At 41.5% G+C, this 11337-nt stretch overlaps 1 protein-coding gene across 1 annotated transcript; it reads right to left on the bottom strand.

The window, feature by feature from the left end:
* Positions 1-594: 594 nt before the first annotated feature.
* zdhhc16b (zinc finger DHHC-type palmitoyltransferase 16b) lies at positions 595-7717 on the bottom strand. The gene is made up of 9 exons (XM_069664210.1): positions 6875-7717; positions 6600-6794; positions 4881-4969; positions 4764-4792; positions 4524-4657; positions 3362-3447; positions 3137-3260; positions 2871-2941; positions 595-1366 (listed from the first exon to the last, which is right to left on the bottom strand). Exons 1-9 carry the CDS (start codon positions 7274-7276, stop codon positions 1264-1266), a joined length of 1233 nt encoding a protein of 410 aa, XP_069520311.1. The 5' UTR covers positions 7277-7717; the 3' UTR covers positions 595-1263.
* Between the last annotated feature and the right edge of the window lie 3620 nt (positions 7718-11337).

Raw genomic sequence — 11337 nt, 5'->3', positions numbered from 1 at the left:
GTTTCTGCTTTTTTAGCACTAAAACATCAGTTTAAAGCTTCTTAATCTTGTCAGCACACACCAGCAACCAAACTGCATGTGCACACATGCAGAGAAATAAACCTTAAAACGTGTTTTAAGGGACAATTACTTAAATAATCACGACATTTATCAAACAAAATCAAAAAGGGAATATTTTTAAATCTGTTCAGCCCTCATGACTTGCTTCCTCCACATTAAGAAACACTTGGATTTGTCCTCAGACCACATAAACACAGTTACTATGGACAACCTGTACAATACAACTAAAGAAGCAGACAGGGTGTAGGCTCGGATCCCTGACATGTCAGTCATGGATCAATACAGTGTCAAGAACAGTTTTACATTTATCATCAATGAATCATGAACACATGCATTCCTGCACATTAATTCAGTGTATCCAAATAATCTCTTCTCTAAGAAGACTTTTGTGCTATAGGTCAATGAGTTTAACCTGGAGGGGACACTTGTTGGACTGTTTTGCAGCGCGACGCAGGAAGAGGGTGCTCATGTTTAAGCGGAAATAAGCGGGAAAAAAAGACGCTTGCTCATAGGAGAGCAAGAGAGCAGTTTTTTTTAAAGGCATTAATTATACAGCTGGAATAAAATGGTCACTTCCAATCGTGTGCTGTACTGATGTTTGCAACACATAGCACCTTAGACATGCCATCATTTAAAGCTGGTGTTCTCCTCACTGCCTTAGCCCCCGTCCATTCTCCCATCTTACCTACTTGTCACATGAGGCTATAGTGTTCAAGGTTTTCAGTCGAAGAAATGTACAGGAAGTCTTGGTCATGTCTTTACAAATAGGTGAGACAAAGAAGAGAGTTTTGGGCTCGACAACGACGCTGACCAGCAGCATTATTTATGAAACCAATTAGTCAACAGTGCTGCAGTCGCAGGGTGACGGCTGGTGGCAGAGTCCTACACCTGATGTGCGAGGTTGGCTGGCGATAGGTGGAAAATGATTCCCAGAGGATGAATCACAAGTGGGTGTTTCTAAGTGGTTCCAACTTCTAGTAGTAAAAATACCAACGCCACTATAAAACGTATTTATGTCACTAAAAAGTTTTTCCCCTCATTGTTGATTGTTCGTAGCAGCAGACAACCCGATGACGTAAAGCTTCTCTTCTTGTAGTGTCCCTGGTCACAACAGTGTGTCGGGTAAGTCCCTTTGCTTGTAGTATAAATGTTGGGTAATGGTCGTACAAGTTTTTGATGTGGTTTTGATTAAAATGGTGAGGGTCAGATGGCCATGGGGTCTCTCCTGTTGAAGTTGCAGTCCCACATGATGCCGTCTCCACTGGGAAGATGGCTGGAGGGCAGGAGGACCCGAGTGAACCAGTGACTGAGGGACAGAAGAACAAATAAGCACAATTGGAGCTAGATATTACAACTACTAAAGATCAGGAGTGCGGGGTCATATTGTAACTGTGTTTACACATTGGTTAAGGCGTTTCAAAAATGTGTGTGTGAGTGAGAATTCATCCTGTTGTGGTTCTTGTTCAACGAGAAAGACTATCCCGCTGTGTATCAACAACATTAAGAACTACAGTGTAAAGTACTTTTGCTTTAATCTTTTAATTTGTTTTTTATTAATATCAAAATATGAGTTTACTTTTTGGTCTATATCTCAGTAGAATACCTGTGGTAATGTGCAAAAGACAAACACTCTGAAATATGAAAACACTTTCAAACATGTCAGGACGCAGGCCAATTTCTGAGACTAATAATTGCGTGCATTTGTTGTACAATAGCAACTCAATGCATTTATATTCTGTATTTATTTCTCTATATAGTAGGATGTATTGGTGGTGGGATAGTCCACCATTGCTGTCTGCATTTAGATTGCCTTCATATGCATGTGGAATTCACATGAGAAAAATGCATGCATGTTATCGAGCATGAAATTTTGACTCTTTAAGCCTTAACTGTTTTTTTGCAATCTCTTTACAACATATCAGACATGTATTACATTACTGCTAAACCAAACATTTGTGAGTGCTGCGTTTCACATTAAACAAGACTAGGTCAAAACCTAGTATGTGGCTGACCGCATCAGGTCAATGCGCGCTTTTGTGGGCAACACTGGAAGCGTGGCGTGTGCGTGCCGGCTGCGGGACGTGTTCATTTTCATTTGAAATGCATGAAAATAAGATGAGTCTCAACAATGGCGTGACACGCGCGTATGTCGCGCGACTCACGCGCCGAAAATGTAGAAAATAGGAGGCTCGCCTATTTTTACCGCGAGCCGTGCGCGGTTCTCTGCCAAAATACACGCTGAAAATGAATTGTGATGAGTCCTATCGATCTCTGACAGCAATATGAACATCTCTTCCTGTAGTAAAAGTCACGGGCAGGGAGAGTAAAGTAGGTCAACACTGACGGTATGCTTTTTCAAAGTAAAAGCCCGATCTGGAATTCTGACTACCTTCGTTTGTGCACAATGCTTTTATTTTGAAGTGTTTCCCGGGCCGTTGTTGATGTTATTTATTTATTTTACTTTATTTGGCTCTGAAAGTACCGTCACTCACTCACTCACTCAGTCACATACAGACCCGTGTGTAGGGCTGAGCCAGCGGTCAGCCAAAAATTGGACTGGTGACACAGTTTGGCTTAGAGTAAAGAAAAAAAGAGTGTCACCACTTTTTTAATTGACCACAATCAATCAATCCTTTCGTGTACAACATAAAATTTGATTGCGTGAGCAAATAGAATTGACAGAATAAAAAAAAAATATATATATATATGAGTGTTTGGCCGCACTGTAAACAGATACATCAATACCACACATCAACCATGACTAAAATTTAAGCTGCACTATTTAGGGGAAAAAAGGAAACTGATCTCACCTTCTTTTCTCCACCCCAAACAGTGTTTTCCAGTTATTCATTGTGCCATGATGATACGGATTTCGGAACACCTGTGTTAGAACAGAAGGAGCGTCAAGAGTCATTCCTGCGTAAATTGTTTTTTCTACAAATACTTACTAAGCTCTTTGTCTAACAATAATATGAGCTCTGCAGTAAGAGCAGTTATGTATATATACACAGTACAGGAATGTATGTATACATGGCTGCCGACAGTGGTCCAATACTCTGAACATGAGCGTTTGTACCTTTCCAAACTCCCTCAGTCTTTTGGTCTCTTTGCGGTTGATGTGGCGCTCCACGCTGGTCTCTCCTCTGCTGATGAGTATGATGTGCCACAGCGTCAGTCCTCCCAGAGCTACCGCCACTGAGCTGCAGGAGGAGACATTACATCCCGTGTGAATGATGCTATCAACCTTTAATGTGACCTTTAAATAGGGGGGACACACTGTACGCGGTGATGTGTTCCCTACCTGGTCAGCACCCAGAGGAAGATGATACTCTTGTGAGCTGTGGTCTCTGTGTAGCTTTCAGTCGGAGGAGGGGTCTGATAGAATCTCTGAAAGAAACAGGAACTGCTCATACTGGTGTCAAATATGGAGTTTTCTCATTTTCACATGTTTGGGATGTTTAATGTCACTGCTTCATGAGGTCACAGGTAAAAAGTAAAGGTAAGTTAAACATGCTGGATCTTGTTCCTGGATACGTGATCTTTTGCCGCAGGGGACTTTTAAATAAACAAACTAACTGGTATTCTAACCCTGAAGTTGTTTGTTTACCAGCTGTTTCACAATCACCCCTGAGATCAGACCAGATCGGAGGAGATTGTACGAGAGCAGAGAGCAAAGATCCCCGGATCCTGTTTCGCTGTTTGCCATCCGAGCTTGACGGGTGCCTTTTACCATCTGGCAGGTGGCACCGTGCAAAATATGTCATGATAGCTCCTCGATAAAACTGGATGGGGTGTTTAATGTACGATTTAACCTCATGAAAAGAGTACATACATCCTGGTTCTCTTAAAAGAATAATAAGTAGGATTTTCCTTGAAAAAAATGATCACTTATGGGCCTCTATACATGTGTGTTGGTGAGTGTGTGTGTGCAGATCCTTCCCTCTGCATCTATTCTGTTGTTTTGCACGGGACGTTTTCAGGAGGGGCGCTGTTGTGGTTCCCTGAGCCAATCACAGCGTATATGTGAGTGTGGGAGTGGTTCAAATTAGCAGCTGGGCCCCATTCGGACCAGCGAACATGGGGAAAGAGCGATGCAGAGTTGGCCTTCTGTTGGACTGGTAGATGCGTCAATCTGGGGACAAGCTAACCGGCTATTAGCATGCTAGCGTAACGGTAACCCACGGTTAGCATGCTAGCGCAAAGGTAACCGTGATGCTGTCAGTGCTGGCTCAGCGGGGTGGGCATGTTCTATCACGAGAGATTGAGAGTGAGAGTCTGGTGACGAAGAGCTCAGGAGGAGGGGCCATGTTTGAATGCGTGGTAATGTGAAAAATCCAACTTATCATACCTTTAAAGTAAACTGGAACAAACTGACAAACCAAAAACATGAAACCAAACAGAATTTGGTTTTTGGAAGCGATATTAGCTCAGGCATGACGGCGCAGAAGGACATCCAGTCTCACCTCTATGGCGCTGTAGGCGTCGAAAAACAAGTTCATGCTGCTGATGCTGCAGTAGACGCAGCCCAGGGTCATGTAGAGGCAGAAGGAGAAGAAGTAGCGGTGGTTGAAATGACCCACACAGTTGTTCAACCAGGCTGGAGACGCGTTCAGGTCAATGTGTACAGAGACAACATGAAACATTCAAAACAGAAATGAGTGAAATTCTTTGGGGTTTTTATGTGTTGCTTGTCAGAAGGATACGACAGTGGTGGTCCATCTTCAACACACACCTTTAGAATAACAGAAACAGATCACATTTATTTATATGTATTAAAACACACAAACTCTGCACATGACATTTAGTGTTGATTATCTTACATGTTGCAGATGCTGCAGTGGTGAGTCCTGGCTGGTTTCGGGGTGATACATTTCTTACAGATGGACACTGAGGGAATCTGAATCTTGTCCTAAAAGAAACAAAAGAACAAATGTAAGGGGATGCATTATTGTCAGTCTAACCAGGATTTTAACTGGTGGCAGTGCAGCAAGGATATCATTGAGACAAAATAGTACCACTATGGTTCAAAGGGGAAGGTTAATGTTTGTATCAGTATGGGATTACTTCAGGACAGGCTGTTATGGTTGTAACATAATCCTTAGGTTTAAATGCACCCAATAACCAAAAAGTAAAAGTAAAACTTCTTCTTTTTCCACCAACGGCTTCACATTGTCTGACAACACAACTGATCCCTACAGAGAACTTGTTTGACTCAGGTTTGTTTTTGGACCAGAAAAGACCATTACATCACTCCATTCAAGGCCACCAGACTCCACTGACGAAAACAGTAATTTTATCTCCCAGACCACAAGAGTTGTTGCTGCACTGCTGCATTGAGCGGTTCCTTTGTTTGTGTTGCTGGGGTTAGCTCGGGGACTAATCTCTATTTACAGATTTGACATAGAAATGTACAATATGTAGGCAGGGACGTGGATTTTAGGGACGGCAAGTGTTCCTGTTTCCGTTTGTATGAACCAATCACGTATCAGCAGGGTGCGGCGTACGCAGGAAAAACAGTCCGTGTGGAGATCAAAAGCAGGCTGAACGTTATGTATGATTTAGCTTCTTATTAATCTCTATAAACAGACATCTGCATGATAACAGCTAACAATCTGTTTTAGATCTAAAATTCAACTTGAGATAAATTCCCTTGACGCGATGTCACTAAGGTGCTCAGCGTTCAGATTTCCTGACTTCCTTGAATGCATCAGAAATGATTAATCCGACCTCCGTTCAACAAACGAGCATTTTAAAAGTAGTTTTCTGACAAAGATCCTTTTTTACTTTTTGCAAATCTGCATCATGATGTTGAAATTTTGGCAAACTTAAGAGCCGTTAATTAAAGTAAATCACAAGAATATTTTTCTGTAAACATGCAGCACGCGGAAAAGGAAGTCTTGGCCGCTGGCTACTCGCCAGGCATGTTCACTGTTGTTGTCCCCAGAGGATATATCGTCGTCAGACTATAGCCAAGTGGGATCCGAGATTGGCTCAGGAACAACACAACACAACAACAAACAAACTACCTGGTAGGTTTAGACTCGCAACTCTTGTGTTCTGCGAGACTAAAATACTTTGTTTAATCCTGTCTGTTGGCTTTGAAGAGAGTGTTGTAGCTGACAGCTCATCCTGGTTTAAAAAAAAGGATATTACCTTAACAAAACAAAGTCTATTTCTGTAACGATTCATTTTGTAATGTCGGCAGACAGATTTAAAAATGTGAGTACACCCACTGTGGTTGGGCCCATTTGCCTTAAAAGATAACATTGCAGTCAGTACAGCTTATATGACAGCTGTTGGCTGAAGTGATCTCCTGGAACAGTTTCAATAATATTTCTACCAATTAGTCATCCAAAATATGTTAAAAAATAAAGCCCAGGTTTAAATATACTGTTATTCCCCTTTAAGTACTTTTTAATCTTGTACTAAACTGATGTGACACATGAGATAACCACCAAGTAAACCATGTGACCCATGAAAGCATATGTATTGTATATAATACTACATTATGTAAGCATTTTGGGTAAGGGGTTTGGTACCTTGGGCGTATGTCCTGGGGAGGTGGTGGTGGCCTTGTAGTAATGGAAAACCACCATGATGAGAAGCCAGTGCCCGCAGCAGAGGTGCCAGACGATCCAGTACACAGGGTAAGTGCTGAGGATCACGGGTAAAACGAACAGGTAGACAATGACCACGACTGAGGTTGTCAGCATTATGACCAGAGAGACGAACACCTGAGAGGAGGACAAAAGATATGAGAGGGGAAGGAAGACAGAACTGATGAAAATTACAGATCAGAAATCCCACCACTCACCACTCCAAACCAGCGCGTCACGTTGTCCACAATCCAGTACACGGGTTCGAACGCGCAGTCCAGCAGAGTGTCCGAGTTGGTGAGGCTGTTAAAGTAAAGGGACTTGAGCAGCAGCCTGCTGTAGCTCCACAGCTCCAGAAACCTGCCGCTCATCCACGGTTTGGTTCCCCCGCCTCGGACCGCTCTGTGCGGACGGCACCACCGCAGCGCCAGCCGCATGGCCCGGGAGAGCTGCCACCTCCAGCTGCTGCCCAAACGCATGCCAGCACCCCCTCCTCTCCTGCACGCTCTGCCTTCGAGACACACACAAACACACAGACACAAACTCCAGCAGTTACAAACGCAGGCGGCGAAGAACAGCAGCTCCTCGTAACGTAGCCTGACGGCCTCTGAGGTTCCCATTGTCTTCTACGGCTTTTTGAGGAGAAGCCAAAGTTGTGAGAGCTTCCAGTGTTTGTGAAATTAGACAAGAGAGGCACGACACAGGCGGCAACATGAGGGACTTCCTCTTCTAGACAGCACTAGTGGTGATGTCCGTCAAAGAAAATAAGAACAGGGGCTATCAGGTGATGAGCTACGCCCTATCAGCTCCTACAAAAAAACTTCTCCTGTTAATAATTCACAGCAAATCCAGATCTCCAGGCCAAAACCTACTTAGAGACCTGCAGAGGAGATGCAGAGCGGTAACCCTGTAAGAGGGAAATGCGAAGGGATGAATATCTTAAGAAGGAAATAAAGTGGTTACCTGATCAGGGCATCATTTCATGAAAGTGAGTATAGGTTACACAGATAAGGCTTGTTCAGGTGCTCCTTAATAGAGAGGCATTAATAATGAGAGATGCCAATCTGGGACTTTCAGCAGACGGTAACTCTTTCTTTACTGTTAGAGGCTACTTGATTAGCCGTAGTGATCACTGTAAACTTCCCTACAGTATTGTTTTGTACACACACTTCAGGAGTCTGTGGGTGTAATAAATGATCCAGCAACGCATCACTGCAAATGAGACACACGTCCCATCTGTCAAGGTCCCACATGACCACACTGATAGGTCTCTATTCTGACCTCATTAAAAGTTCACTGCAACATTAATAAAATATGACCACATTAATTCTCTCACATTATGTATGGAAGCCCGTGTTAGCCACAAAAGATAAAAATGCCAAAAAAACTTTTATTAAGCTTTCAAAATCTGCAGCTTTTTTTAAGTAAAAAAAATATTATTAAAAATTAAAAAAAAAAATTAAAAATATTGTGTGTTTAAGAATCCCGACATGTTTGAGATCATGTTTGGTTTTCTTGTTACAAATGACTGAATGAATACTAGTTATTATTTTCTGCTAATCAATTAATTGACTCATTGCAGATTTCCTCATTGTACAGTAGGACAAAATTATGACATGGTTACCTGTTTTACCTACTATGTTGAAATAATGTGATACTCTTATTTAATTCTTTGATAAAATCCCCACATTATATTCTGTATTAATCATTTCTATGAAATGAAGAAAGTTGACATATTCAGAAAGCTTCTTTTCTCCAACAGTCCCAAAGCCCAAAGAGATTCAGTCTGATAACACAGACAACTAAGAAAAGTAACAAATCCTCTCACATGAGAAGCTGACTGACGATCAGAACTGGTGCTGGTTAATGTTCGTCAGTTCTTCATGAACGCAAAGTTAAATTTATGAGATAGTAAATTAAACTTATTGGATCCTAAGGGCTTTATCAAACATAGTTAATTTTAGGGATGCACGATATTATCGGCACGTTATCGGTATCGGCCGATATTGGCTTAAAAATCGGCCAACACGCCGATATCCGCCGATATAATTAACTGATAAAATAATGGTCTGCTGCATACTTGATTAAATGCCCGACCTCGGCGCAATTTCCCCGGCGCGAAGAAGACCTGCGCGGCGCAGCGTGATGACGTCACGTGTGTCTACCTGCAGCATGAGAGAGTTAGAAGCCAAAATGTCCGTGGTGTGGAAGTTTTTCAAAGTGTCAGAAATAGAAAGCAAAACTGCTGTTTGCAATGACTGCTCAGCTTCGGTGATGCGAGGAGGAGCCAAGGCAAAGTCTTTCAACACTACAAACTTGATTAACCATCTCAAGACCCGTCACCCCGACCGTTGTAACAAATGTGATAAGAGTATCACCATTATACCGTACGCTAATTCCAATACAGAAGAGAGTTGATGATCTCTGCCATTAGGTGTGCGGGAAAAAAATATCGGTATCGGTATCGGTAATTGGCTAAATGGGTTGTAAAATATCGGCAATCGGCAAAAAATCCAATATCGTGCATCCCTAGTTAATTTTATCGGTTCTGAATGAGTAGATAAGTTGGTTAAGTTTTAAATGTTTCCCCTTGGTTTGGTTTCTTATCACAAAAAAAACAAACAAACAGCACAACTGTTTTGTTCCGCCAAAATAAGATTACTATGCTAACTCATACTTTAGACTAGGTATCATCAGGGCTGTGCCATATCATATCGTTCAGATTATACTGGTAGCATTCTTTTACGTGATAAGAAAGTGTCATATCACAATATCAAAGATGTAGCAGCGCAATGATGTGTTGGCGTATTTGCATACCTGAGCATGCAGCCTACGGCGTTCACAAAGATTTAGTACCCAGGAAGGGCGCTACTTCGGTCATGTGGAAGTGGTTTGGCTACAAGAGGTCAGACCTCCAACAAAGCAACATCATTTGTAAAATCTGCAAGAAAATTGTTACTGCTAAGAAGTTTTCAGTTCATTTTAGAAGCACTCGCCTCCGCTTTAAACCGACACGAGCATGAGAGATGCCTGTCTGTCCATGTAAGCCCCGCCCCTGCATGCGCAGAGTGTGGAGAGGCGGGGGCGCTCAGCTGAGGGCAGACTTCAGTGTTTGATAGATATTAGGAAAAGAATTTAATACAATAAGAACATTTACTGCAGAGTGAGCGCTCATCATCATTACATGCTGCTTCAGAAAACATCGGTGGCAGCGACGTGACGTGTATCTGCCTGAAATCACACACAAAACATTCCGGTTTTTTTTGTTATCGCAAAACTTTGTGAAATATCGTGATAGAATTTTTAGGCCACATCGCTCATCCCTAGGTATCATATACTTTTTATATTTTTATCATTCCAAACATTTTATCATTTCTTTATTTTTTAATGGCAGAAATTGGCTTCCATACAAATGAGACCTTTGACCTTCACTCTGTATTTTACTATATGATTAACCAGGTCAATTTCGCTGAATTTCATCATGGCAAATATAGAGTGGTGGTGCTTTTCAGTAGGAAATAGAGCTATCTATATTTCTGGAAGAAGGTTTTGGTTGGATTAAATATGTCACAATTAAGATGTAACGGCTGAAATCAACATCATGACATCAGAAAAAGAATTAATATGAAGAAATATATGTAGCATCATTTCTGCTTGTTGCACAGGGAGGCTGCAGGCTCAGTAAACAGGAGTGTTAAAAGGCATTATATAATTTCTAAGTTCTGCACCTGAGAGACAGAAAGAACATGAGAGAGTGGCACAAAGCAGGGCACCGCAGTCTCTATGGCAACCAGCTGCCCTAAATCTGGTCTTAAAAGGCACGGAGATCACTTCACTTCCTGTTTGTCCCACTGTGATAAGCCCTGCTCTGTCCTGCTGTCTCTCAGTCAAAGAGAAGGAAGATGCATCTGCTGATAGCTGCAGTCGATTAAAAGACTGCCAGGAACATTTTAAATATAGTTCAAAATGGAAAAACGTAAGTCTACGCAGATTTGTAAGCTTTTTCCTTCTGTTTGTGAGTGGTGTCAGAAGACACTCTGGTACTTCTGTAGCAAGATTTTTTTCACTATATATAAATATACACACAAACATAAAAATATTCAAGTTTATATTCTTATCAATATGGTATAATGTGACTAAATAATGTCTGGGGTTTAGCTATTGTTTAAATTTGGGATGAAAAGTCAGCTAATTGAGTAAGGAATAAAAAATTATATTTATTGGCAACTACTTCAAGCTCCCTTGAGGAACTTTTGTTTTGTGTTGCTTTTGGCGCCCCCTGTGGACAAAGCTGTACCTCTTATCTCTTTGCTGATTTTTTCCTGTACATGATTAAGTGGTGTTTATGAACAAAAAAAACACATGTATCACTCACTTTAAATGTATGCCATGGAAAATGTAAACAAAGGCAGCATGGAGTTAACCGCTGCGTCTGACACCTACCCCCCTGCCAGCAGTTTCAGGCATTAAAAATATAACTATATAGAAATAATCAATCTTGTCGCTGATGGTCTGGTTTGCTTTTGTAGGTCATAAAGAGTAATCAGAAATTTAAAAAAATGGCAGACAAGCTCTGGTTCAGACACCCTAATAGGAGGATTTTCCGCTTTATATTGTTGACAATTTATTATCTTTTTGATTGCCATACCAAATTATGTCTTATCTAAACATGACAATTAAA

The sequence above is a fragment of the Semicossyphus pulcher genome, unplaced genomic scaffold (assembly GCF_022749685.1).
Source record: "Semicossyphus pulcher isolate SPU_LCO1_2020_fin unplaced genomic scaffold, fSemPul1.0.p SCAF_16, whole genome shotgun sequence".
Taxonomy (NCBI): domain Eukaryota; kingdom Metazoa; phylum Chordata; class Actinopteri; order Labriformes; family Labridae; genus Semicossyphus; species Semicossyphus pulcher.
Note: the sequence above shows the minus strand (reverse complement) of the source record. Positions and strands in the feature narration are given on the sequence as shown.

What these genes read in the sequence shown, in the direction of transcription:
- zdhhc16b (XM_069664210.1), bottom strand. Translation starts at nt 7,276, where the DNA reads ATGGGAACCTCAGAGGCCGTCAGGCTACGTTACGAGGAGCTGCTGTTC. An exon ending in TGACGCGCTGGTTTGGAGTG is followed by an intron (nt 6,795 to 6,874) that starts GTGAGTGGTGGG and finishes TCCTCCTCTCAG; the next exon opens with GTGTTCGTCTCTCTGGTCAT. An exon ending in TTCCTCTGGGTGCTGACCAG is followed by an intron (nt 3,261 to 3,361) that starts GTAGGGAACACA and finishes CTCCTCCTGCAG; the next exon opens with CTCAGTGGCGGTAGCTCTGG.